The sequence below is a fragment of the Emydura macquarii genome, unplaced genomic scaffold (assembly GCF_026122565.2).
Source record: "Emydura macquarii macquarii isolate MOO-44397 ecotype Brisbane River unplaced genomic scaffold, CSIRO-AGI_Emac_v2 contig_2205, whole genome shotgun sequence".
NCBI classification, from domain to species: Eukaryota; Metazoa; Chordata; order Testudines; family Chelidae; genus Emydura; species Emydura macquarii.
The window spans coordinates 7,280,030-7,306,117 of NW_027132342.1; the positions used below are offsets into that span (position 1 = coordinate 7,280,030).

Below are 26,088 nucleotides of genomic sequence, written 5' to 3' on the forward strand. Positions count from 1 at the left end.
TTAAATGAACTTTTGTACCAGTTGACTGGAGGATAGCTAATGTAACACCAATTTTTAAAAATGGCTCTAGAAGCAGTCCTGGAAAGTACAGGCCAGTAAGCCTAATGTCAGGACCAGGCAAACTGGTTGAAACTATACTAAAGAACAGAACAATCAGACACATAGATTAACATGATGTGTTGCAAAAGAGTCAACATGGCTTTTGTAAAGGGAAATCATATCTCATCAATCTATTAGAATGTTTTGAAGATGTCAACAAGCATGTGGACAAGGATGATCTAGTGGATATAGTGAAGTTGGACTTTGAGAAAGCATTTCACAAGATCCCACATCAAAGGCTCTTAAACAAAATAAACAGTCATTGGATAAGAGGGAAGGTCCTCTCATGGATCAGTAACCAGTTAAAAGACAGGAAACAAAGGGCAGGAATAAATGGTCAGTTTTCATAGGGGAGAGAGGTAAATAGTGGGGTCCTCCAGATATCTACTGGGACCAGTGCTGTTCAGCATATTCATAAACAATATGGAAAGAAGGCTAAACAGTGAGGTGCAGATTATACAAAATTCTTCAAGACAGTTAAATCCAAAGCACACTTGCGTAGAGTTACAAAGGGATCTCAGCAAAACAACGAGAGTTCTGTGGTCCCTTAAAGACTAACACATTTATTTGGGCATAAGCTTTCGTTAAGGTGCCACAGAACTCTCGTCGTTTTTTTAAAAACAGACTAACACGGCTACCTCTCTGGAACAAAGGGATCTCACTAAACTGAGTGACTGGGCAACAAAATGGCAGATTAAATTCAATGTTGGTAAGCGCAAAGTAATGTACATTAGAAAAATAATCCCATCTGCACATACAAAATGATGGGGTCTAAATTAGCTATTACCACTCAAGAAAGAGTTTAGCATCATCATGGATGGTTCTCTGAAAACACCTGCTCAGTGGGCAGCGGCAGTAAAAAAAAAAAAGTCAAACAATGTTAGGTACCATTGGGAAAGGGTAGATAATAAAACTGAACATATCATAATGCTACTATATAAATTCATGGTACACCCATACTTTGGCTATCTGCCATCCATACTCACAGCCCGTGGTATAGTGGGCAAGGCCAAGAGAAAGGGAGCATGGCTAGAATGCTCTTATACTCTAGCAATCTCTAGCTACCAAAATGGCCTATTGGTGCTGTTTGTCGCTGTTGCAATTTAGAGCAGCCCTTAGTCTTCTCAGGGGTGTACAAACAAAGTATCAGTTATCAGCGAGCTGTGCCAAATGGCTGGTCCTGAGGATCTGACCTCAAGTATGCAAATTGAGGCATAAAGGACATTTTCTTTTGTCAAAGAAAAGTCAAAATGAGAGTTTTTCAAAAGTAGAACTTGGAAAGCAGCATACAAACTTTAGAGGAGATATTTAGAAGCACAAATAGGAGGTAGGCACCCGATCAGACACATAACTGCCCTTTATAAATCACCCCCTTTAGCTAAGGAGTCATTACCACAGTTCCATTATGTATATTCTAGGGGAAACCCTCCTGGTCTCATTGAAGTTGAAGGGATATTTGCTATGGGCTTCAGTGAGGCCAGGATTTCATCCTCTCCATTTTCTTATAAGTAAAAAACTTCACCCTGGCCCAATTCATTTCCTCTGGCATTGTATTGTTAAGTTTGCTTAACCAGAATGCTCAATAGTTTTGTCCCTTCTCTTTTTTTTTTAAGGCTATGTTAATAAACTCTTTTCAGTTAGGGGAAAGTTTAACTTTTTTAATAAGCTGTTGCTGTAGCTAGTAGCCTAGAGGGAGAAAAGCCCCCTTGTGAACCTTGCAAATACTGTATATTAACTCTTGTAAAGTAGACAAATGAAAGCAGTAACACATGTTATATATTATAGGCTTACATTTCGATGGTAGGCTGTTGCAGTTTCCTCTTGGATTTGTTTCACCTCTGCTTCATTGGCTTCTTGAATTTTCTGAACTTTTGCCGTTGAACCTGGGTCCCCATTGCTCAATTCATGGAGTTTTCCTTCTAGTTGGAGTATGAGAACTTCTGACCATGCAAGCCTCTGTCTCATCTCTTTGGATTCCTATAATTGTTTTAGAAGGATGAATTATATTCTCTCAGAGGACAGGTCCTAAAAAATTAGACCTTAAAAACTATAAAAGCATTTCTTTACAGTGGAGGAAAAAATCATGTGTGTCCTTAAAATATGTAAGATATTGAAAATAAACCAGTAAACTGATTTTGATACTACTACTAGTTAATTGCCAAGTACTTTTAAGGGAGTAACTCATAAGAAACTTATTTTCCCTATTCGATTCCATGATGAATTGTTGAAAAAGCCAAAGCAGAAAAATGCTTGTTTGCATGTTGGACTTTTCTGTTTCACTTGTGCCAATTTCAGAGAACAGAAGAACAATTAAACTTTTAAACCACAACTTATTTAGCAATTGCCAAGGAGGAAGTCACTTTATCTTTTTATACAGATACTCCTTACCTTTTGGCTAAGTAGTTGAAAGAAAGAAATCAGTGATACATTTTAACCACTAGCAATGAAAAGCATGATCACTAACATCTAATTAAAATGCTTATTTCTCATCATGTCCATCAGATTGAATTGCTTTTCAGAACAAGTGATGGGTGCCACAACACATGCCAGTCCACATTAGTCTTATTAACTTGATTCTTTGAAAAATAATGGAGGGATGATATCATATCTCACACCATCAGCTTAATCTGCACTGTTCATAGTACTACAAATTATAGCACCACTCATTTCCACAGTCCATTCTGTTAATAAGCGCGGGGGCGGAGGGGAAGCAGTGCCAAAGAGGAAGTCTGGGGTCTGAACCACCAAAAAAAAAATTAGAATAAGTTGGGGGTTCTTAAATAACTTGTGATTGTCATTTTCTACAACAGCATTTTTGTTTGTGCAATGACCAAGTGGCAGTAATCTAAGAATGAATACCCTTCAATATAAAGCTTCTGTTATTACTGCTTTATTTGAAAACACACCCCCTAAGCAACACTTATTAGCCCAAGATGCAGCAGAGTTCAGATTCTATTCCATTGAAAAAGGTTTTATCCTTTATTACTATACACAGACACATCTGACATGAATATTACATACAGTTTGGTTGGGCTGAAGGAATTATTGCTCTATCATCCTCGAAGGAATGAAACTGAATTGCAGGTAATAACTTATGCTTCAAATGGAATCGCATTTCCAGAGTGATAATAAGTACTAGCAGAGTCTCAAAGAGTTTAAGTACTCCGAATGCACAGCGTCAGCAGCTAATCCCCGTAGTATGGAATAGGGTGGATTGGAGGTCAGTGTTAAAAAGAGGACAAATATTGGTTCAAAGTCCATGACTGATGAGATTCACAGAGTTCTTGCAATGCACATGTGTTGCCGGATGGTTAGATCAAACAGAGTTCTGTTTTCAACAGCCTGTTCATCTCATCAAGAGCTGCTTTTTTTTTTTTTTTTTGGGGGGGGGGGGGGAGAAGGGGAGGGAAGGGGAGAGGAGCAGGAACAAGGAATGGGAGGACAAACTAGCAAATCTAGACGTGACCTCAGCTAATACTTCAAATGGACCTGAACTGCATGATTTGAATCTGCATCCAAAAAACTCCCCCAAAGTTCAGATGTATGGTTCAGGGCTGTCTCATTATAGAGACAGAGTCCAGCTTGGAAATTTGGATTCAGATCTGACCCTTATCATTCTCTCCTGCCACGTATGCATTCAGTGTGGGGTGTTCGGATTCAGAGTTTTGGTTCAGGGCCATCTCTCATTCATATAGAAACAGTCATAGACTCAGCAGAGAAGTTTAGCAAAAATCAACAAGGATTCTCTTCTTAAATCCTGAGGCAACATTCTTAGTTTCTTAAGTTCCTTCCCCACTCAATCCCTCTTCCTACCTGTTAATTCACCTCATTGCATGCTTGCAAATGAAATGAAAAGAAAAATCATCACTCAATAGTCACAGCGTCAACTCAGCAGGGGAAACAAAGGCACAGGAACTAGGGAAGGAAATGTTTATATATGTAGAGGAACAGTCAAGAAAAGAAAAACCCTAACTGATCAGAAGGCAGAGAAAATAAGCAAACCCCAAATCACATGGTTCATCCAATTGCAAACTTTGTCAACCTGCAGCAGGTGCCAAAGGCTCCTCTGGCAGCCAGCCAGAAGAGCATTACATTTTGTTCTTTTCCATTCTTTAAGGGGTTGTACCACACTGTATATAGAAAGGCTACCACTCTTAGCTACGGGGAGAACGGTTGCTCCTTAAATTCAAAAGTCCCTTCATTTGGCAACAATGACCAAGGCCAGTGCATCAAATCCCTTTGTCAGCATCTGTTCAATCCCCGAGGCAACCGTTTTCTGTGATAACCTTCTATCACTGGGTATGTGTGGCTTATACTTGGTCCTCAAAATACATCCATTGGCTATTCTAAATCAATCATGTTTTGAATCCCTGAATCAACGTAGAACCCCAAAATGATCCACACAGCTGAAAAGTTACTGTGGCTGATAGACAACTGGACAATTCCACACTGTCATTTACATTTTAATGTCTCATCCAGGGATCCACCTCCCCCCGTCTACCATACCCTGACAGACAGAATGATTCAGAGGAAACACCAGGGAGGATGTTTATTTATTTATTGGCATGCATGCCTGCATGCGAATAGATAGCCAGCAGTTACACAGGAGCAGTAGGGCTTGGTCTATGTCAGGCACCTGAATGGCCATGTGCCTTATGGAAAGATGGAATGTTCCAACCATGCTAACTGAGCCATCAACTTAATGCTCAAAGAATCACAAGAGCTGTATTGTGGCTAGCTCCTGCTCAGATACCTGAGGCTGGGTCCATAGGTAGCATACGATTCTTTCATTTGGGGAGGCTTGTGAGAATGCCATATGCATCCTAGAAGTCAGGGGGACCTTGCCCTACCCCCGCCCCTTCCTCTCACAGCCCCACCCAGGCCCGGGCCCTAGACTCTCATTGCCGGCAACACCCCCTCCCTTCCCATTGCTCCCTCTACAGTGACACTAAAACTGATATTCCTCTGCTCACCACTACAAGGGAATGCAGCTGGAGTCGGTGAAATTGCAGATGAGCTGCATTACAGAAAAATTGAAGAATCTGATTGTATAAATATAGGAAAACAGAAAATACAGCAACAGTGTGTAAATTAAGGGAGCCTTTGCCTGGATGCACAAAAGAGGGTACTGATATTTAGAAGAAAGTACAGTACAGCAATACAATAAAGAGAAAGGATTGTCCTGTTTCTGAGAGAACAGGGTGTGGCTCTTGTGCCTACTTTCGGGTTCGATGAATTATCCACATCAGTCGACGCATCTAGTGAATAGGTGTTAAGCTCAGGGCAACAATGTGCTTATCATTGCCAGGCTCACAGTCAGAAGACAGAACATGTCATTGTGGAACAGATCAATGTCTATCAAGCCCACTCACCTGAGAGGTGGGGAACCCTGGCTCGGCCCCCTTCTCCTCAGCAGGCAGAGCAGAAGGGATTGAACCAAGCTCTCCAACATCCAAGGTGTGTTTTCACCCAGTGGTTCTCAAACTTACTTGATCGCGGCCCCCTCCTTCTGTGTCTCAATCGTAGTTTACGCCACCACCTCACTCCCCAGCCACTGCCTCCAGCCAACCAGCTCTGAAGGCAGAGAGGAGAGCGGTGGCTGCTGGCCAGGGGCCTAGCTCTGAATGCGCACAGTAAGGTTGGGTTTTTTCCCCCTAAAGTTTCTCTCGCACACTCACACTCCATTCTGTGCTCCCCACTTCGAGAACCTCTGCTCTAACCCATGGGTTAAAGGTTATAAGGGAGGCTGCCTCTTCCTTACAAGAAAGAGCTGAGGTGCCTAAGCCACATGACTCCAGGAGAGGATTTCCAGCTGTGGGAAACAGACAGGCACCTCCCTGCAGCCCAGACTTAATGGCCAAACTCTGGGAGAGGGGCAGGGCTTAGGACACACCCTCTCATCAGCATCTCCCATTAGCTAGCCTAGACAGCTTCCTGGCTAGCATATGGACTCACACTATGGGGCTAAAAATAGCAGTGTAGATATATGAGCTTGGACTAGCACCCTGGCTCTGAGATCCAGCCCATGTCAATTGAGTCAGGCTCTGCGATCCATTGTTGGTGGGGGTTTGCAGTGTAGCTGTACCCTGAGGCACTTCTCTCTCCCCCTGCATTGTATAGGATCCTAGGCATCTAACCCAGGGTTTGTGGTTCCCCTTGTTGTTCCAGGGATTTTCTAGGCGCCTTTGTGGTTTTACGTTCCTTTGTTGCTGTGGGCCTAAGGTCTCATAGGGAGTCTGGGGTAGAAGAAGAAAAACAACTCAAGTCTCCAGAGTCACCTTAACTCATGGGGAATGCATCTCTTCTCTTGTGTTTGGATTCAAAGGGATTTCAGTAAAACCCTCTCCCACTTGTCTAGATCAGCAAGGTGGCCACTGAGTTACCTAAAGAACTTCTCACTACTGCCCCTTATCTGAGCACAGGCATACTCCCACCCCCTCCACTGAACAATGCGTTTTCTTATCTTCATGCATTGGGAAGATGTTGGTGCCCCTTGATTCCTGCTGGCCAGAGACAGCTATGGGGCTGCCCTTTTATTATTTAGTTAGAACAACAAGCAAGCCAGGACGAGAAAAGTAATATGTCTGTTTCAAAAGAAAAACATAGCAAAGCAGCCAGGAAAGGCATACTAATGAATTAGCTAGGTACCACTCACCAACTCACTTCCTTACCATTGCAAGGGCCCCAAGCACTAGTGCTTATGGATCCCTGCTGTTCTCTGCCTGTGGCACATGATACTTTAGTCTTCTGAGAGCAGTAATACTTCAGTTTAATCAGGTTATTGGTCTTAATACAGGGGTAACTGCTGGGGTTTAGGGGCCTGGAATGCACAGGAGGTCAGACTGGATGGTCTGGTGGCCCCTTCTAGCCTTAAACTTTATGACTATTTACCCTTAATAAGACCCACAATTTTTGCTCAGGACATGTGTGACATGAATTGCCTTTCCCAGCTGTGGACATTTTAGGGACCTCACCTCCATCTCCTTTTGGCTTCAGCTAATCAGCCCTGTTGGTAAAGCGGTTTTGTTTTAAGAAAAACCACCACACACACACACACCCCCCCACACACACACACTCTTCAGAGAGGTCAATTGTCTTCTCCACTTCTCTGGCCATTCCCACCTATCCCAGCAGACATTCCAGTCTCCATGCCTTGGCTGCAGTACCTCAATTTACCACAACAGAAATAATAGTAATCAAGGGCAGGTCTACAGTACTGCTTAAATTGATCTAACTTGCATCTAAAAGCCACCCCACCCCCGAGCAATGCAAGTGCTGTCCACAGTGGCGCTACGTCAGCAGGAGATGCTGTCCTCCCAACATAATTACTCCACCTCCTCGAGAGGTGGAAGCTATGCTGACAGGAGAGCACTCTCCCAGCAGCATAAAGCTGCTTCACCAGATGCGCTGCAGCCAGGCCAATGTAGTGCTTCTAGTGTAGACCTGCCCTCAGTGTGTAAGAAGTGCAGACAATTTCTTAAAAAAAAAAAAAAAAAAAAAAATTGATGTAGTTCCATAGTAACAAGCCTACTTCTGGTGGAACCATTTCCATCTGGGCTGTCTACTCTCAAGGCAAGAAAACAATTTAACCCCAAAACAAAGCTTAATACCATTAGGTTTGACAGACCCTTAATCTAGCTAAGAGTAAATTAGTATATAACAAAAGTAGTCCAGAGTTAAAAAAATATTCTAGTATCAAGAACTCCACAGCATAAAGTAATACTTTGCACCTCTATAATGCCTTCCCACCTTTTTGTAAAGGAGTCACTCAATGAAAGAAGAATGTCTACTCACAGAACTGCAGGCTGGGAAGTTACTACTTTATTTAACTGTATCACAACAGGGGGAGAACAGAAATTCCCATGAACTACACAGGAAATAAAGGGAGGGGGAGGTTGGCATCCCACAATACTCAAGCCACTTAACTCCTATCCTAACTACCTTACTCCCAGAATTTTAAATCATTGTGCAGACATCCATGAATTAAACCTCCTAACACCCTTACAAAGAGACTACCAGACTCTCCATTAGAGTGCATTGGTTTTCCCACTAGCACTATACCACAAACAATCTACAGCCTTATCCCCATACCAAGTAATAGACCCCATTCCTCCTCTAGCAGCCAGCAACCTATATAGTGAACTCCTAAGTACATTCAGTGTAGGGGTTTGTGCCAGCTGAGTGCATCAAGGTTTACACCTGCTTCAAGTTCAATCAGCACAGGCTCCAGCTTGTTTTCATCTGCACTAAGGAGTCAGCACCACTGCACTACACCAAATGCTGGCTAGAGACAAAGAACTGGGCAATTCACAAGTGTGAATGAGGTTTTAGGCTGATTAAATCAGTGTGCTGGAGTACAGGGAAGAAAGTCAATGCATTAGAATGGGGATTTCAATCCTCTGCTTACTCATAGCAACTCATTTCAGCACAGAGGGAAGTGATTAATCTAGCTTCACACAGGAAAGCAAACCACTACCACAATAGATTTCTCCAGTCACTTAAACCAATAGCAGCATTTTATGGCCAACTTTGCTCTCACACAAATGACCACACAACATGCGAGGTAGTGAAGCATCAGGGCCAGGAAAACAGACAGAGCCAGGAATACGATTCTGGCTTTCTGATTCTAACCAAAGCAAGAAGATGGAAAGAAAATATACAACTAGAGTTGATATGGACAGCAGCTTAGTTAGGACACTGTGATAAACAAGGAAGAAGGCCCTGAGGAGCGGAGAATACTTGCGGGGGCTTTCAGTAATGCAGAGACCCAGCTGACCCACATGGCGGGGTTGGTGGGAGAATCCAGAAGCTGGCTCTATATGCAAATAAGCTTTTGCACAGTGGTGAACTACCGTAATCTTTGGAATTATGGAGACCTGGTCCTATAAACATTCACAGAGGCCAGCTTCTCAAGTTCGCTCTATTCAACAACAGCCCATGTTAATCCATTGTTGGAGGAAGGCCAATTCTGCAGGAGTTTCAGTAATATGATTAGGAGATGCTGAAGAGGCTTCAAAAGCACAGTTTTGGAGCAGGGTTATTCTACTTCACCTGTAAACAATTTTCTTTTTGATTCTCCAGCTGGCGTTTGAGTTGTAGTACCTGGTCCTGCAGTTTCAATCGCTGGGAAAATTCCTCCTCATACCTAAAGGATTCAGGGATAAAGAGAAAAATCTGTCACTGTGGTTCTTTCATAAGGTATCAGCCCAAATCAAAGTTGTTGTGAAACACGAACTATCCCCTGGGAGTGGAAGGGGGAGCTGGGGGACCCACAGGAGGATGAAGAGCCAGACTCCCTTGGTCTGAGTTTACGGAGATCTGGTGTGATCCATGGGGCTGGCACTGGTTTGCACGGCCCTAACTTGTGTCGCTCCTACAGTAGCCACATGGGACATTGCTAGGGGGCTCAATCACCAGGACAATTTTGCCCCCTCGTCCCTTTGGTCTGCCCTCCACCCAGAACACCGCCTGCACTGGGGGAAGAGAAAGAGTGTCTTGGAGAAACATGAAGATCCAGCACTGCACCTGGCATACATGACCTTTGTGTTGGAGTTATCCCCTGGGAGTAGAGAGGATGCCTCTCTGTCCTACCCACTTGCCTGCCTTTGTGCGAGCCTGGCCAATACACAGGAGCCCTAGTGCAACTACGGGTGGGGCCCTGGCTCTGTTGAAATCAATGGGATCTTTTTCACTGACTTCAGTGGGGTCAGGGTTTGCTCAATGAGTCTGGCCTGAAGTGCCTAGGCTGTAAATGGATCCCCCAGTTTTTGGTAGTTACTTGCCCTTGGCAAAGAGTGGCAGTTTCACAATAAGCTGAGAAGTATAAATAACATAAATGTCAGAGGAAAGTTGCTTCTTGAAAAAGAGACAAGTACTTTGCAATTTGGCTGCAGCTTCTTCGATATGCAAAGAGAGAGAGAGCAACCCAGTAACTATTGAGTTCTGGGAAAGTGGGCAGGTGCAAGCCCCTCTACAGTTGAAGGCCCTTCCCCCAGCCTAAGGGGAGGAGCTACTGAACCCAAGACTCAAATAATTATGGGGGACAACAAATGAAAAAGGGGATCAGGAGTGAGGGTCATGGGTTCAAAATCAGAGATCCAGAAGGGGACACCAAGCAGAGAGCCCCGGACAGCGCCCACTGCTCCTCAAAGGTGTTTAGGGAGTCAGCAGATGCAGCCCAGAGGAACTCTGCCCGGATGCGTGAACCAAGGGAGGAGCGGAAATAGACCTCCACAGTGGTAGAGCACCTCCGCATTCAGCATTCTGCTCCTGGTGTTATAGATGGCCACTTTGGCCAGTGCCAGGAGGAGGTTGACGAGCAGGTCTCGTGACTTCATGGGGCCATGGACAGGGTGTGCGCATATCAGGAGGTGTTGCAGGAGGTGTTGCATATCTGTGTGTAATGTGAGGGAGTCAAAGTGTATCTAGAACAAGTTACATGTTATCACCAGAAAAAACTAATAAAGTGCTGTGTTTTGTTTTGTTTTATTAATTTCTTAGAGTGATATCCATAAAACTATTGTTACAGGCTTGGTTACATTCTATTTATGCACCAAATTAAGCTATAGAGCCAAATCCAGCCTGTGTATAAGCCTGTGCACATCTACTGACTCCCTTGAATTTGGCCCAAAATTATTCATTGGAAGGTTTGTCTCAATAAAGACAGCAGAGGGCTGTGTCATATACCAGAACCTATTGTTATACATGATATTTAACACAGAGAAAGGGGATGAATTGTTTAGGATAGTCCAAGGAAGTGATTTAGATGCATATGGCATTTTACAGACAAATAAAATTTGCAAATAGGGCTGGTTGAAAATTTTCCACTTTGGGAGGCTTCAACTAAGTGTAATTTATAATGAAAAGGTCTATTTTCCTCAAAATGTTTTGATTTTTATGTTGGATAACTGAAACTTTTGACAAAAAATGATTCCTCTCTCCTGCCCCCAGTTTTTGGCTGAGTTGTTTTCAGTTTTCATCAGTTTTTAGCCAAAACTGAAACATTTTAACTTTTCAGGTTATCTGTTTTTCACCAACAATAAAAATTGACATCTTCTGCAGGTGGGAAAATAAACATTTTCTGATCTGCTCTATTGGCAAGTCCCATCCCTGAGGACTTCAGTCAGTCTGAGCAGAAGCTAAAGAAGGAAAAGTGAATTTTCTGCCTAACCTAAATTGAGTTTTTGGGACAGACAATAAAGTCCTAGCCCTGAAGAAGTAAAAGCAAATCAAGAATTGAATGCACCAACGTATGGACCAAAAGTGAGACACATCCTGGGGATAGTAAATTACCTCAGACAATACTTACAAGACTTTTCTACAGTGACAAAACCACTGAATGAACTATTGAAGTCCAGAACATCATGACCATGTGGGCCAAATCAAGAAATTGCCTTCAACAAGGTAAAAGAAATGATCTCAACAGCTCCAGTTCTCAAGTACTGTGATGTGAACAAGCCCACAATGGTAAGTATGGATGCAAGCAGCTTTGGCCTAGGTGGTGTATTGTGGCAACAACATGGATCTGAGTGAAAGCTAGCTGAATTTTGCTCTGAACACTCGCAGAAGCAGAAAAACAGCATGCACAGAGTGAAAAGGAGTGCCTGGCAAGCCTATGGGTATGTGAGAACTTTTACAAATAGCTGTGTGGATTGGATACTTTTACATGGATAACAGACCATAAACCTCCTATAATCCACTTCAATGGAAAAGACCTGGATCAAGCTGCTGAAATGCCAATATCTTTTTATCAGGTTTATGCAATTTCACCCAGTTGCTAATTATGTTCCTGGGAAAAATCAGGTAGCAGCAGACACTCTACTATGGAGCCCAGCAACTCACTGTGAGCTTGAAGAAGATGTAAAGGTGTATGTGGATGCTGTAGATGCATACAAACCAGTGTCAGAAAAGACGTCACAAAGAGCAACCTCAACGGACACCCAATTTCAAGGAGTTCTAAGTTACATTATGGCTGGCTGGTTCCCTGGTTGTTGTGGAATATTTTTCCAGGTATATAGAGGTAATGTACTTGAAAGACATAACAAATCTCAGTGTTATTGAGAAACTGAAGTGCACTTTTGCTCACTTTGGTATTCCAGACCACCTAGTGATGGATAATGGACCTCAATTCACTGCTGCGGAATTTAAATAATTCCAAATGAAATATGATTTTGATCATATTACTGGCAGCCCACATCACCCCAAGTGAATTGAGAGACTGAGAGAGCTGTATAGACAGCAAAGAAAATCTGCAACACAAAGATCCATTGCTTGTTCTTCTGTGTTACTGATCTGCATCAATAGCAGCTACTGGATATAGCCTAGCACAACTCCTATGGGAATACCACTCAGAACTACTGTTTCAGCTTTGGAAAAGAACCTATCTCCAAAGTGGCCAGACAAGAAGAGAATAGTAAAATCAGATAAAAAGGGTAAAAGAACACTTTTACAAAAGACATCACTCAATTAGAAAACGGCCAAGTGTAGAACCTGTTGACTGTGTTTGCATCAAATGGCTGGAGAAAAAGGATGGACAACCCCAGCTGTTGTAAAGAAAAAGAATTCAGCACTCAGATCACACATGATCGAGACTTACGCAGAAAGTTCAACGGAAACTATCAATGTCTACAGTTAGTTCCCCAGAAAGAACCATCAACAGAGCAAACTCAACCAACGGCACATGCAGAACAAGAAGAAGACTCCTCAAGGATTCCAAACCTACCACAACCAGTCATTGCAACTTATAGACAGCCAGGTGACCAAGTCATTACACATTTGGGTCATGGAATTATAAAACCGGTTTGATGCAGAGACACTTAGGAGACTGAATTGTACTGAACTTAAAAGTGTAAGTTTTGTCAATGGCAGGAAGGTAAAACTTAAAAGGGGAGATATAGTGGAGTGCTAAACCATACTATACAGTTCAGCCTCCAGCTGGCGCCATGTGTAACATACTTAAGTTGGCAACAGCCATTCCTGCCTGGTGCATTAAAGGATCTTATAGTGAACACATCTCTGGTGTATCTCTCTGGAGAGGAAGCTCTGTAGCCAGTTCATATCTGGTAGAGAAGTCTGATCTGCTAGTAGCATTTTCTGACCTGCTGTATTGACAGGTCCTATCCATGAGGAGTTTAGAGTGTAAAGATTCAAAAAATGGCAAAGAAACAATGAGCAACGGGATTATGGAGGTTAAAGCAAAGGCAGAAGTTTACATCCCAATGGCAGCTGCTATTTATCTAAATAACAAACAGGCAATTGGTAGAAAGTATGTTGTGCCCTGAACAGATCAACCCCACTGGCCAATTCTATCTGCAAGCTTGAGCTTTGATACCCAGGATGTATCGTCTGCTCCTAGGTCATTTCCCTGTCTTCCTTTTAGATGAATAATTTCCATACTGTTATCTATTTATTGCACAACTGAGACTCTCCACAGAAGAGTCCAGCATGTTCATTGGCAATAATAAAACGTTCATTTAGCAGATGAGATTGTTCTCTACAGTGATCGGAGCAGGAAACTAGGAATCAGAACTCCTGTGCACCACTATTCACGGTTCTGCTACTGACACATCAGTAACGCACTTTCTCAGTGCCTTAGTCTCCCTGTCTGTGAAATGAGGATAACATTACTTAGGTACCGCATGGTACTACTGTTTCTAAATGTTCTCTGAGGGCCTCTGGATGCAAAAGGCTACACAAGTAAAAGTCATTGTTAAAATCCACAACTATTTCATCATGCAGTGAAAGTGTCATTGTTATGCATGAACACCAGGCATGTTCTCCTCTTGGGTGTCTGAAGATGAGGATGTGTAAAAATGCCTGGGGCTGTGCTAAAACACTTCAACACCCCTCTAAACATCCTTGAAGTCCCATGACATCCACTAAAGCAGAGATACCTGGAAGCAGCATTTGATGGGATTTTAGCAGGGAGGACCATGATGGGCTTTTGGCTCTTTTTAAAATCTATGTTTAAAATAAATGTCCAAGAAAATCAGAAGTGAAAAATCAGCAAATTTTACATTTATTTTAAAAATGACAGTGGAGAGCCTCCAAGTTAAGGCTGTCATTGCTCCAGCTCAGATCATGGCAAGAGTTTTGGACAATGGTTCACACCATATGTGTTCTATTAACAAGGCAGAAAGGGCTGAGTGACAACCTTAGGGCTAAATCCTGCAGATTTTACTCCAGCTAAGCTCCCATTGACTCCAGTGGGAATCCTGCATGACTGCAAGATTTAGCCTTGAAGTATGGATTTTCTTGCTACCGACAGTTTAATTCAGAATGTCGTCACCATCCTTGACTGTGAACCATTTCCATGTACCATTATTTATTGTTTTTATATTATATCATATTATTATTATGGTAGTACCTAGAGGCCCCATTGTGCTAGGTGCTGTACAAGCACATGGTAAGAAACAGTCCCTGCTCTAGAATGTTTACAGTCTAAACTCACAGAACAGACAATGGGTGGGAGGGGAAGCCAGTGAAGTGATTTGCCTAAGATCACATGTAGTGGCAGAGCCAAGAACAGAACTGAGGTTGCCTGACTGCCCTATGCATTAGAACAGCCTGTCTCCCACAGGATCAGAAAACAGGGTGAATCTCTTTTTCTGTGTGTAATGAGTCATAACGGATAGCAAACTGTTCAATTTCTCAAACCTACATTTTTTGAGATGTTGCTTTCAATCAGTGGAAAAGCTTTCACTGGTGCTTGGTTTTCATATTTTCAGGTGTTAAACTGTCCAGGCTTATAATTTTATCTTGTCATATAGCCTTGGTTCTTTGATGTGATAACATCTGTGATCAAAATGTCGTACAAATAACCATGTTGTGCTTTTGCATTTATGTTCTGCTTGCTTGTTGCTAACAACCCATGCAATTTCTAGTTTCCCATAATAAATGTTAGGAAAATTATCATGAAATCTGCTGGGTACAAATTTAATTAGTCCATGACAAATAGTAGTAACTGTCAACAAAATACCAGTATTGTATATTGGTCTTAGGTACCCATGTGATATGATAAACAGACATGCAATATGATAGCTATAGTTCTTTAGAGTCTTTTTGATAGTGGCTATCAGAGCCTTTAGAGCAATGGTTCCCAACCTTTTTGGCTCGAGGACCACAAATACCATTTTTACAACCGTGAAGGGCCACCAGTCTATCAACTCATAAAAAATGTATTGACGTACACACCATTAAGGCCTACAAATCACTACATATTTAAAGTAAACATTTTGATGTTACTGGGCTCATTTTTACATTCACTATTTTACACCTACATATTACTCACAGTATATGACACAGTATGTCACAAACTCACAGACAAAGCTCTAGTGTAGATGAGTGACTGTCACTATATACTAAAGCAGATGGTGTAGCAGCTAAGTCATGGTGGTGGCCTGCTAAGTGCAGGCCAAACAGGAAGGCACTGATTTTTAGAGTCCTACCCCTCTCTTCAAGCATGGTGGGTCCTGGCTGCTCCGCCCTTTTCCCTCCCCTTCTGCTCCCCCCTACCCCCCCCCCCCACTGCAGCCAGAGGGAAGGAGTTCAGCAAGGAGGCTGCCTTCTTGCTGATCTCCTGTTCCCCTGGCTGCAGCAGGGAAACCACAAGCATCCTGTAGCCCTGTGCATTCCACCTGGATACCTAAGCAGTGGCTCCCTTCTGCACCCTGGGAGATCAGTGCTCCCCTCCCTCTGGCTCCAGCACGGACCCCAATGCCTAGAGACCCAGGCAAAGCGCTTTGCCATGTTCCCTACTGGAGCAAGAGGAGGGGACCACTGATCTCCCATTCCCTTGGGTGCAGCAAGGAGCCTGCACTGGTCTTGTAGTCCCACGGCAACGCACTCCACCTGGATCCCTTCTGCAGCCAGTGGGAGGGGAGCGGCGGGCCACTTTGAAAGACCCCATGGGCCACTTTTGGCCCCCGGGCCATAGGTTGGAAACCACTGCTTTATAGTATGGATGTTTATTTTGGGACTTCGACTCATAATGGGCTTCCAATGTGCAGGACAATTTCAAATTTAACATGGGAATGAAGCGCATATTACTAAGAGTGAAATTAGCCCCTGTGGGACTAAGATGTGTGTATTGCTGGCCCTGTGCACAGCGATGAATTACACCCTAAAATGTATTGATCAGTGCTCTGCTTTTAGGTGCTTTTTAGCTCTCAGGCAGGGCAAAGATCAGTGTGCTCTCCACTGATTTGCTGTTAGAAAAGCCTCACCTGTCAAGCCTCTGGTCTGTCACCAGTCATCACAGTGGGGAACTGGGAGACCACAAATATTCACCTTTTCTCTTCACTGGCACTACCAAATGGCATGAGTGAACTGGGAGAAGAGGAAAGATCATCTGGCCCTCAACAGCTCCTGGCTGAGTGTGAGGGAGAAATGTAATAGTTGAAAGGGGATGGAAGAAGAGAAAATGGGGAGAATTTCTGAAGGGGAAAGGACAAATTACAAAGAAGGGGGCCCACTAAATAGTTATAGTGGAAGCCCCTTAATATGCTAATGCCAGCCACCCTGAAGCTGATATGCAATGTGAGTCTGCTGATCTCCAAGTACTTCCCGTAAATACAGTGCAGTGCTATCAGTAGCACTTTTCTGATTTGCATCCATTCTTCCTTCTGTTGGAGTACAATGGAAATACGTAAACACTTAAAACATACATTGAGGTCTGGAGCTTTCTATCGGGCACAGAGACAAAAAGTCAGGACATGTGAATAACTTACTGGGGAAAGGATAGGATGTGAAAGCCCAGTGTTCCACGGCTGACCACACACGCAAAGCAACTCCTTGATCATTGCATCCAATGATTGTAGATGAATAGCTGAGGCATGTACTGAGAGGCACACAACCAGCAGCCAGAACAGCCTATTTAACAGTTAATAATGAGAGCTGCAACAATTTGCCGAGCTCCTTTGCCTGCTAATATGTCACATTATTCTAAATTGCTTCTCATCAAAGTTTGCAGATCAGAACACAGCTATTAAGTCTGGCAGCAAGCACCTAATCTGAATTTGTCACACCCAGGAGCTATGCTCAGATATTTCAAATGACCCTGGATTACACGGGCGGGCGTTGTTTACATTTGCTAGTTGAGGACAGGGTGCTCAGTGTGTTCTGTATTGACATTAAAAGTTCTGGGAGTAGGAGAGAAACCCTTTTGAGAGTTGACTTGCCAATCTCACAGACTTAACCATGGCTCAAGTGAGGGAAACTTCCAGGGCCATTTTTCATTTTGTTTTTACTTATTACATTGAAATTATCCTCAAAAGATGTATGCTTTCTCTAAGCAGCCTATGCTTTACAAAAAGCAATACTTTAACCAAAGAACAAATCCTGTCACATGTGGAATCTCACTGACATTGCATTACAGACCTCAAAAGGGCTACCAAATACGATTTGCTCTGATGTATTTAGGATATTGTGGACTACGTCTAGGACTCTGCTCAGGCTGCTTTTTGCCTCCATTGGTGCAAAGCAGCCAGAAAGCCATCTTAAATGTTACAAGGGAAGTACTCTTGCAGAAAGGGAAATCTCTGGGTAGCATATGGCCAGTGAATCAGCAGTCCACCTTTTCAGCCCTCAGTGTAGCAGCTACGACCACAAGAAAGTGGGCGTGACCAGAGCATCACTGCACTCCAGCTATTCCCAGCTGCAAAAACGACCTCTGAGGATAGTGGTCTGTCAGACCCAAGTTAAAGCATCCCAAAGGCTGCTCTAGTTCATGCCACAGACTATCAGCCCTTAGATGGTCTTAGAATCCTAGACCTGCTAAGCTGCAATACAGCCACCTTTGCGCTCCTTCTCCTGAGATGTAGCAAACACGACCTGGATGCAGCGAAGTTTGTACCTTTAAACACACATTGCTCTTTGAGACAAGATTAAGGTGAGAAAGGAGAAACGTGTAAACCTAAACCGAGTTTCTTACTTTCTTTGAGACAGCAAGATGTTTTTATTTAGCTCCTCAAGGTCTTTCATAGCTAGATCCAACTGTATTGAAGATAACGTCCTTTGGGCTTTCAGCTCTTGCAAATCTGTTTCCTTCTGGGCCACGAGAAGTTTTAAATTCTTTATGTCCTCATCTTTCTTCAGGAGTAGGATATCCAAAGCTTCCTGTCTGAGCACACACAAAATATCGGTCAGATCCAAAAATTAAAGATTTAATCTGCCTCCACTTTTAGAAAAATGAAAATTAAATTGTAATAAATTGAACCAATGAAACAAACAAACAAAAAAATAGGGTCAGATTCTGGCTGCTCCTATTCAGGTGCACAATGGGGGGCAGACAATGCATGGAGCTTTCTCCCCATCACCCCCGCCAAAACCTTGCGCCTCTGTTCTCCACAAAATAATATCTCCAGCCACTGCCACTACTGAAATGGCCCTACTTCCAAAACCACTCCTGCTAATGCAGACTTTTAAATAAAATATTACTTATAGGCAGCGTTGGTAGCACCACCTATTATTAAGGTTTCCCAACACTTCCCTTTATAAGAATCTGTTTCCACTTCCTTATAACTTTGCCAAAGAGTAGCTGTTTGGGCTCAAATTTTCCATGCTGAGTATTCTACCTCTAGCTGATTTTTTTTTTTTTTTTTAATTTCAGCTAAAACAGTTCAGCTATTTCTGAGAACAAGGTGAGGGGAAAATATGCTTGGCAGCATGGACTTGAAATTTGACAGAGTTGGCCTTTATGTCAAAAATGTGCATTTTGCCTTCCTTGTGAAAATCTACCCAAATTTGGCCAAGTTATAAACCTTTGAAAAATTGCAGTTCACACATGCTCAGTAGAGACTTGCTAGAACTTTGCAGCTTAAATCCCAGAAGATTCTGCCCACACTAAGCATGCTAAAATCCACAACAAAACTCTCCTTCATTACACAACCCTGATTAGCGTGACCAGATAGCAAGTGTGAAAATTTGGGACAGTGGGTGGGGGGTAATAGGTGCCTATATAGAACAAAGCCCCAAATATCGGGACTGTCCCTATAAAATCAGGACATCTGATCCTCCTAACCCTGATTCATCCCCAGAGCAGATCCACCTACTCACAGATTGAGGACAAAATGTGGAAAAAAATAATATGTGATCCTGTAATTAAAGATTGCATCATAATGCAGATAGATGCACAATGGGGCTGATGAAGGTTGCACAGGCAACCTTAATTCTGGCATTTCTTAACTTCTGAGTGCTTGATTTTGAAACCTTATTATTAATATTGTTTTAACACTGCTTCTGTAGAATATTTTAAATTAAATTGGCAAACCTGCTGTTATTGTTGCTTAAATTGTTAACTGTTGATCAGTAACAGGGTTCAGGTTTTTTTCCAGCACATACAATTAGGATGACCAGATATCAAGTGTGAAAAATCGTGACAAGGGTGGAGAGTAATAGGTGCCTATATAAGAAGAAGTCCTGAATATCAGGACTGTCCCTATAAAATCGGGACATCTGGTCACCCTACATACAAGCCATTAAGTTATTTTGGCATATCCAAATGCAAGCAAGCAATCCTTGCTGTTTTCTTGACACTAGTTTGGTCTCCCAAGATGTCATCTCAGTGTGTGATGTTAAACAATACCGTACAGCAGAATCTTGTCATTTCTTACTCCACTAATCCAAAAGGCCAATAATTCTCATGCAAACAGTGTGATCTTATCCCGCTTCTTTGCAAAGATTTAACTGCACACTACAAAGCATAGAAGGCAAAGTTACTTTTGTGCAGTGGCCAGCTCAAGGCCTATACACCACTTAAATCCCCATTAAACCCTATTTTTGCATGAGGTAAATTTCACCCTTAGATGCTATGTAACGGTGCTACAGACCTGACTGAGTTCCCCTAGTGGATGGTCACCAATCCATTGTAACTGGACCCAGCCTTTGGATCCCACATGTTTCCAAGCCAGTGGGTCTGGCCAGGATCTAGTCACAGTTTCTGGCCTGGGCCTCTAAAATGCACTCCTGAATGCAGACTCCTTGTCTGCCACCCTTACTTGGGATGTGGGACTCTGCATTCCAATTGCACTAGGCCCTAAAGCCAGTGCTCTGAACTCCCAGTTGCTTATGCATGTTCCCACCAGAGTTCCATCTCCGTGGGCACTCTGGTTTACCATTTAACTCCTCAGGGATCACGTGGCAGGTATAGCAAGGAACTCAGGCTGTGCACAAGAGCTTCTAAAACCATAGTAACATTTACTCTTAAAGCATACAAGAGTTACAGATCTTGAGGAGAAATAAATGCCTATATGCTCTCACCACTGTGTCTATGCTCAGCCCATCTTCTGAGCCATTGGGCCCACTCAGGTGTGTAGGCCCTTCCTACCTCTCATTCTATTGTCTGGCAATGGTCAGACTGTGAAAGAGATCTGATCATGCTCTTAAATAAAGTCCCCTCTCTCATGTGACCAACTGGTCAGCTTCAGATCCTAGTCAGGTGTCTTGCCAGGAAGTTCCAATCCCCCCTACGGTCCAAACTGGAGAACACCCGTTTCCTTCAGCCTGGCCACTCTCTGTAGCAAATCCTTGTCTTCCTTGTGATTGGGAAGAAAATCACTGATGATGACTCTTGTGTTAGTCTGTTCAAGGAGATGTCAGGCATTGCAATACACAACTTTGGACTTCCTGGACATCTCTAGGCAGTTATAGGGACATACTCAAAATGTAAGTTACATTCTTCAAAATGGCAGCTACAATGTCAAGTGAAGGCCAATTTGATAGACGTGTATCAATCTGTCACAGATGGGCGTGCATTGTTGCCAAGTCTTCTGATTTTAATTGAAAGTCTAGTAATATCTGATGTTTTCCTTAAAGCCCCAGCTGCGGGAGTCAGATTTCATGAGAATCTCGGTTTTAATTTTTAGAAAGGAAGTTTCTAGTCCCAATGGTTGCAGAGAATAGGTTGAAAACATGAAGGAAGAGCACACTAAAGATTCAGGACTAGAAATAAAAGAGAATCCAAAATTTATTTTTTAAAACAAAATATGATTTGTAAAACAATCTCATGATTTTGAGGGCCTGAATCATGAATTCTGAATTCTGAGTTGGCAATACTGCTTGCTGATCACATTTTTGTCATCTAAGGACCAAATTCTGCCTGTAGATGCATGCATGGCTTCTACTAAACTTTTAGGGGAACCCTGCACAATATCTGAGGGCAGAGTTTGCCTCTTGTACCAAAATATCAATGACATTGAAAAACCTTTTGGTATTTAAAGGCTTCATAGAAAACTTTGAGAAGTATTTTTCTGGGGTGAAATTCTCCCCTGTGAAGAGGGCCAGCTCAAGGCACATATACCACTTAAGTCCTCAATTTAAATGGTGCCCTGGCCTTGGCTAACCCAGGTGAATTTTACCCTTTCTGAACAAAACTGCTTAAACTATGTCATATCTACTTACCTACTTAGATACCTTTTAAAATATACAGGTGTTCTAAAACAAAGCCACTAGATAATATTCCTGAATTTTATATATGTTAATCAGGCAGTAGAATTATATTTAATTCTCATAGTGTTGCCAACCCTTGTGACTTTAGCGCAAGTCTTTCATGTTTTTCTTAAAGCCCCAGGTCCTGGAATAAAGTCATTTAATAAGAATCTTGGTTTTTGTTTGGGAAAACCAGAAAACAAAACAAAAAAACAGTAAATTTCTAGTCCTCACAGTTGCTGAGAAAAGCTTGAAAATGCAAAGCTAGTGCACCCTAAAGGCTCAGAAACCACTATGTGAAGAACTCAACATTTATTATTTGTTTTTAAACTTCACTATTTCCAGGGGCTTGACTCATGGTTTTGAATGCCTGAGGTTGGCAAAACTGGATATCACACGTTCTTTAGGGAAGGGAACCTATTTTACTGATCTGTAAAATGCCACAACCACCTTATTGCTCTACTTAAACAAGAAAACCAACTTTCCATCAGAACTCTGTGTTACATGCAGAAGCAAACGTACCTGCTTTCATATCTGGTTTCCATTTGAGGATTCTTGTGTCTGCTGATTTCAGTTCTCATCTGGCCATTACTGCTCAGTTCTAATTGCTTCTGAGGTGCAGGCATCTCCTTCTTTTCACAGATATCAGAAATTGTAGTCATCTCATCTTCTAAAACATGAGCCCAAGATGAAGGATCAATTTACATGGTAAAAGATGGAAAGAATGGCCACTTGCAATTTCCAGTAATTAATCATTGTTCTGCCAACTCAAAAACTGATCATGCTTTAATCAACTTCCTTCCCCAGGTTTCCTTTTTCAGACCTGACCCTGCAATAGCAAAGCTCCCATTGACTTCAGTAGTGTAGGATCAGGCTTCGCCTTCTTTCCACCCCACATTAAAATTCTATAATTCTGTTTTTTGCCTTTGTCACTTAGGTCCACATTTGTAAAAGCATATCCACAACTTTATAAAATTGGGACTTCTTCACCTGGGTATTGGATTTGTAATACAAAGCACCCATCTTTCAGACTAAACACGATGGACCATGAACTGCTCTGACACACCCCTACACTCCCATTTACTGAGAATGCAATAGGATCCCGGAAGCAACCCTGCTACTGCTCCTCTATGGCTTGTGGGAAGGCTTATTTCTCGGTGACTCTGCAAAACCACATTTTATCAAGCCCACTTATACAAGCTCAGCATGGAGTCTGGGATTTTTTCATTAATATGAGGCAATAGTGTCTGGTACTATCTATCCATGCCCAGGGCACTTGTGCTCCTCAGTTCTGCAGATAAAAAATTACCTAACAACCAAGATCTGCTCCTCATTGCAGAATGAAACCCTATTTCCTTGTTCATGTTGTTCTTCTAGTTCATTTCTAAGGCTAGAAACTCTCTTGGGTGTGGGAAGATAGAATGTCTTCTCTGATGCAGAACAGCTGCTGCAGTTCACTAGCTCATGTGAGATGCATAAAACCAGTAAAGTGATGCTACATTTCAGACTATCGTTAGTATTATTTTTATTACAATGGCACATAGGGAGCCCTACCAAGACTAGGGCACCATCATGCTAGGCACTATACAGGCACACAGTAAGAGATGGTCTCTGCCCCCAAATAAATTACAATCTAAATAGAGAAGGCAGACAACAGGTGGGAGAGAAAAGAAATATTATTGTACCCATTTTACAAATGCAGAACTGAGAAACAGTGAGGAAGGATTTTCATCAATAATTAACATAAATGAACCTCATTGCTTTGGATTGCATCCTTAGTAGATGAAAATGCATGCCAGTTTTCTGTTGGGAATTAGATGCAAGATGCGCTAACCCCACTGCAGCAGAAAACAAAACAAAAAAGACTGAAACCTACAGGCCAGATCCTCAGCCAATGTAACTCCGTGTGGCTCAATAGGCTTTAATGGAGCTCCATCCGTTCATGTCAAATGTGGATCTGACCCCATAACTTCATTGGTATATACCCAAAGGTGAACTTCACCCCTATGCAAAAAGGTCTGTGTCCTGCTTAAGCTCCATTTGAGCCTTCAAAATAGCACGTAAATGGTGCATGGACCCTGGGTGCTAAGTGAATTTCACCCCAAGATAACTGTAAATCAATATCTACATCTTTATATAGTTATCTAACAACCTGACCCTCACCAAGACCCCTTGTTCTTGGCTCCTCTTTTTAAAAGCATGGCACTGCTAGGAGAAGGTAGAACTTTCTGATGAACCTGAATGTCAATGTGGAATTGCCCAAGGCATGGAGAAAGCTGCCAAAGTACAGTAAGTAGCTTTTAATATAATTGCAGTTCTTCCCTTCTCAAATGCCCAATCTGATTGACTAATTAATTCTCTGAGAAACAACCTATCATTACTGTACTTTGCTTTAGTCTCACTGGTCCTTTCATGGCAGCCTCTGATGAAAGAACTGTTACATGAGCTCTCATTCTCCACAATAAAATGTTTTTTGATTGTTTGTAATAAATAGGAATGGGTTCATAAGGAGAATAATGAATTCATTCCAATCCTTTACCAACCACTTATTGATCATCAAGGTACATTAAACACCCTCACTTTATAATGGACCCTGAGCTTATTCTTAGCTGACATATACTAGTATGTTAATAAACCACCACTCAGTACATTAATGTTAAGTGAGAAATGGTTTCAGTAACCATGAATAAATTGTACAGTGCTTTATTTTGCTATAAATATGACATTTTATCATTATAAATATCTTCCAGAAGAGGTGATAGTGATCGCATTGACTACATAATCAATCAGCATTCAAAAAGGAGAACAAAGCCCTGTAATTTACCTAACTACACTCCATGCTCCCCTGCTATTCTTGTATGTTATTCTTCCCCTTACATTCTAGAAAGACTACCGGGGTGAAATCGTGGTCTCATTGAAGTCAATGGGAGTTTTTCGCACAACATTAATAGGATCAGGATTTCACCTCTAGTGCTTAGTGGAATATGTGCAATCTCATCTATTTCTTTGCTTTACTCTAACCTTCTTGATATATGGGATAAATCAATGTATCAATACAGTTTTCATCATCTAAAGTGATTGCCATTAAGAAGTCAACATCCAAATTCAATTTTCTTCCCCAGGCATGCCCCCTCTACAAGCTGTAAGGAGTAGGGTTGAAGGCTGGGACAATGGAGAATCTGCTACAGGGGCTCTTAAGATGATCCTTCTGTGGCATGCTAAGTGGATTTTAGGAGAGCTTTGTTCTGGTCTGTAAAATGTTAATGGCAAAAGTGACTGTAAAGATACTGTAGGAAGTGTACCCATTCTCTCTCAATAACTTTTTATCCCATTTGCTTCGTTTTACAAGTCCCCAAAGGAGATTCTACTCTGTTACACTAGTGTAAATCCACAATCTGTATTTTTTCAAAGAAAGTTGACAAGAACTATGCACAGTATTATAGGTGTGCTCTTGAATTTGCAATTGGTGTACAAAACAGTTGCCAGCACAGTGTAAATTGGTACTGTGAAGCATGTGGGGCCTGCTCCATAATAATTTATTAATACAGTATGTGACATGGTTATTGAAAGGTTCCCTGTATGAATATAATGAGTTAATTCACAGCAGGATTTTCAGGAAAGGGAGACAGGAAGGATGACAATAGCCCAGATAATAGCCTCTCAGCAAACACCTAGGACTACTTAGTGTTGCAACAGCTCTTCCTGAGCGGCCCATACCATTTTAACCAGACTCAAGAAAACCTAGGAGAGCAATAGGACTTGAGGCTTAATTTAAAGTCTCACTCTCAGAGAAGAGGAAGTAAAGATGAACCCAGACTTCAGATGTTGGCGTACCTAGGAATTTAGACATATCTATTATCTGTGCCTAGGGATAGCAAGCCTTTATTTAAAATCGATGTGCATGTAGACCTTTGTTTTTTAAAAACCTTTTCTCCTATGTTATGCTTTGTTCCCTCTGATGGGGTGTATTCCGCATAGTGGTCCTGAGAGGGTTAATTAGGCCCCATTAACTGCCCAGGCTGCACGTGCATGAGGATCCAGGGAGCAGGGATTAATTAATTAGACATGAAGTTCAGGTGGGCAGGGACAGATGGGGCCTATATAAGCCAGGTGGCTGGCAACAGAAGGGGACTGCAGGAAGGTAGGCTGCAGTCACTTCCTGGGAGGAGGGAAGTATGTTGGGATTATAGACGGTAGTGCATAGTTGCTCCCAGAGAGGAGGGAGTTGGGAGAATGGCAAACCCAAAGGGAGGAAGCCAGGAAGATATGAGAAAGATCAGGGGAATAGCAGCAAGAAATAGCCGTGCAGGCCTTAGCTGCTAACCAGAGGGCCCTTGAGCTGGAACCTGGAGTAGAGGGCTGGTCCAGGTTCCCCTAGCAGCCGTGAAGGACATGGCACAGACCAAGCAGAGGACAGTAGACTGCCTGGGCTGATTTCTCCTGGAAAGACTTTTTAATATCCCAGAAGGGAGGGACACACATATGCTGGAGGGCTGAGTCGTGAAAAGGAGGCGGTGGATCCTGGAGCAAGAGGTGTCTGCAGGAGGAAAGGATGACAGGTGAGGA

At 42.5% G+C, this 26,088-nt stretch overlaps 1 protein-coding gene across 1 annotated transcript in view; it reads right to left on the reverse strand.

Moving 5' to 3' along the window:
- The window catches only part of LMNTD1 (lamin tail domain containing 1), a 229,503-nt gene extending 206,611 nt beyond the window's left edge, over window positions 1-22,892 (reverse strand). The window contains exons 1-5 of the mRNA XM_067559264.1: window positions 22,832-22,892; window positions 22,045-22,192; window positions 18,029-18,217; window positions 9,151-9,244; window positions 1,891-2,076 (exon numbers count right to left, since the gene is read on the reverse strand). Of these exons, the coding sequence (XP_067415365.1) occupies window positions 1,891-2,076; window positions 9,151-9,244; window positions 18,029-18,217; window positions 22,045-22,192; window positions 22,832-22,886 (672 nt within the window). The 5' untranslated portion in view covers window positions 22,887-22,892. The remainder of the gene's footprint in view (window positions 1-1,890; window positions 2,077-9,150; window positions 9,245-18,028; window positions 18,218-22,044; window positions 22,193-22,831) is intronic.
- Between the last annotated feature and the right edge of the window lie 3,196 nt (window positions 22,893-26,088).